The sequence below is a fragment of the Octopus bimaculoides genome, chromosome 30 (genome assembly GCF_001194135.2).
Source record: "Octopus bimaculoides isolate UCB-OBI-ISO-001 chromosome 30, ASM119413v2, whole genome shotgun sequence".
NCBI lineage: Eukaryota > Metazoa > Mollusca > Cephalopoda > Octopoda > Octopodidae > Octopus > Octopus bimaculoides.
In genome coordinates this window covers 6,221,910-6,223,098 of record NC_069010.1, presented here as the reverse complement: position 1 = coordinate 6,223,098, position 1,189 = coordinate 6,221,910, and the positions used below count along the sequence as shown (strand labels likewise).

The 1,189-nt window shown below is 37.9% G+C and overlaps 1 protein-coding gene across 2 annotated transcripts in view; it reads left to right on the top strand.

The window, feature by feature from the left end:
• Positions 1–1,189, top strand: part of LOC106872537 (SEC14-like protein 2) — a 17,088-nt gene that overhangs the window by 5,247 nt on the left and 10,652 nt on the right. For both annotated transcript variants that reach the window (XM_014919562.2, XM_052978156.1), the window contains exons 3-4: positions 732–801; positions 1,128–1,171. In XM_014919562.2, coding sequence (XP_014775048.2) covers positions 732–801; positions 1,128–1,171 — 114 coding nt within the window. The remainder of the gene's footprint in view (positions 1–731; positions 802–1,127; positions 1,172–1,189) is intronic.

Sequence of the window (1,189 nt, the reverse complement as noted above, 5' to 3'; positions counted from 1 at the left end):
TTATTATTGTTCAGTAGTTTTATTTTTATAACATGCTTTCACTTCACTACCGAGCGCAGCTCTGTGTGCCTATTTTTATTATTATTATCATTATTATTATCATTATTATTATTATTATTATTATTATTATTATTATTGTTCAGTAGTTTTATTTTTATAACATGCTTTCACTTCAAGATTACCTATATATATATTTTTATTTATTTATTTATTTATGTGTTTTAGCCAAGTGGCTGCGGTCATGCTGGTGCACCACCGTTATATTACATATATAGTGTCTGATAATGATACAATATACATATATATGGTGGTGTAAAAGCACTCATGGCGGTGTCACATAAAAAGCATCCAGTCCACATTGTAAAGTGGTTGGCATTTGGAAGGGCATCCAGCTGTAAAAATCATACCAAGATTAACCTTGCCTACACTGGTGCTATGTAAAATGCACTGAGTCCACTCTGCAGAGTGGTTGGTGTTAGGAAGGACATCCAGCCGTAGAAACCCTGCCAAAACAGAAACAGTAGCCTCCTGACAACTGTCCTACCCATGCAAGCATGGAAGACAGACACTTACCCAACATGTCGAGCAGTGGGACTGAACTTGGAACCATGTGGTTGAGAAACAAACTTCTTACCACACAACCATGACTGTGATTAATCGAGTTGTATGTATAAATGTATATAAATTCTATTGCAATTGAGCTTCCTGTCTTTTTTGTATTTCAAACTCAGTTCCGTGAAAAACTCAAAGATGTCCTCACACCCGTACATGATGACAGCTGTCTCGTCCGCTGGCTCAAAGGTTTGTATCCTTCTCTTTTGCCATTTGATGTCCAGCTGAGTATATGTTTCGGTGTTTTGGTCTTTATGGTGCTGGTTTCAGGGGTGATGTGAAGGTGTATGGCGTAGTATTCAGCCACTTCCATGTTAATTTCACAAACGGGCTGTTCCATTGATTGGATCAACTGGAACACTTGTAACCAACAGAGTGCCAGTTTTTTTTTGGGGGGGGAGTTTGTAATTAAGAAGTGTTGATTGGTGAGACCCTAATATATAACTGGTATTTCATACCAATAATTTCTTTCTGGGCCATTGTTTCTGAGGATGTTTTTTCCCTTCCATCCACAGCCAGGAACTTCAATATTGACCAGTCGGAAGCGATGTTTCGTAAGGTAAAGTATACACATCGT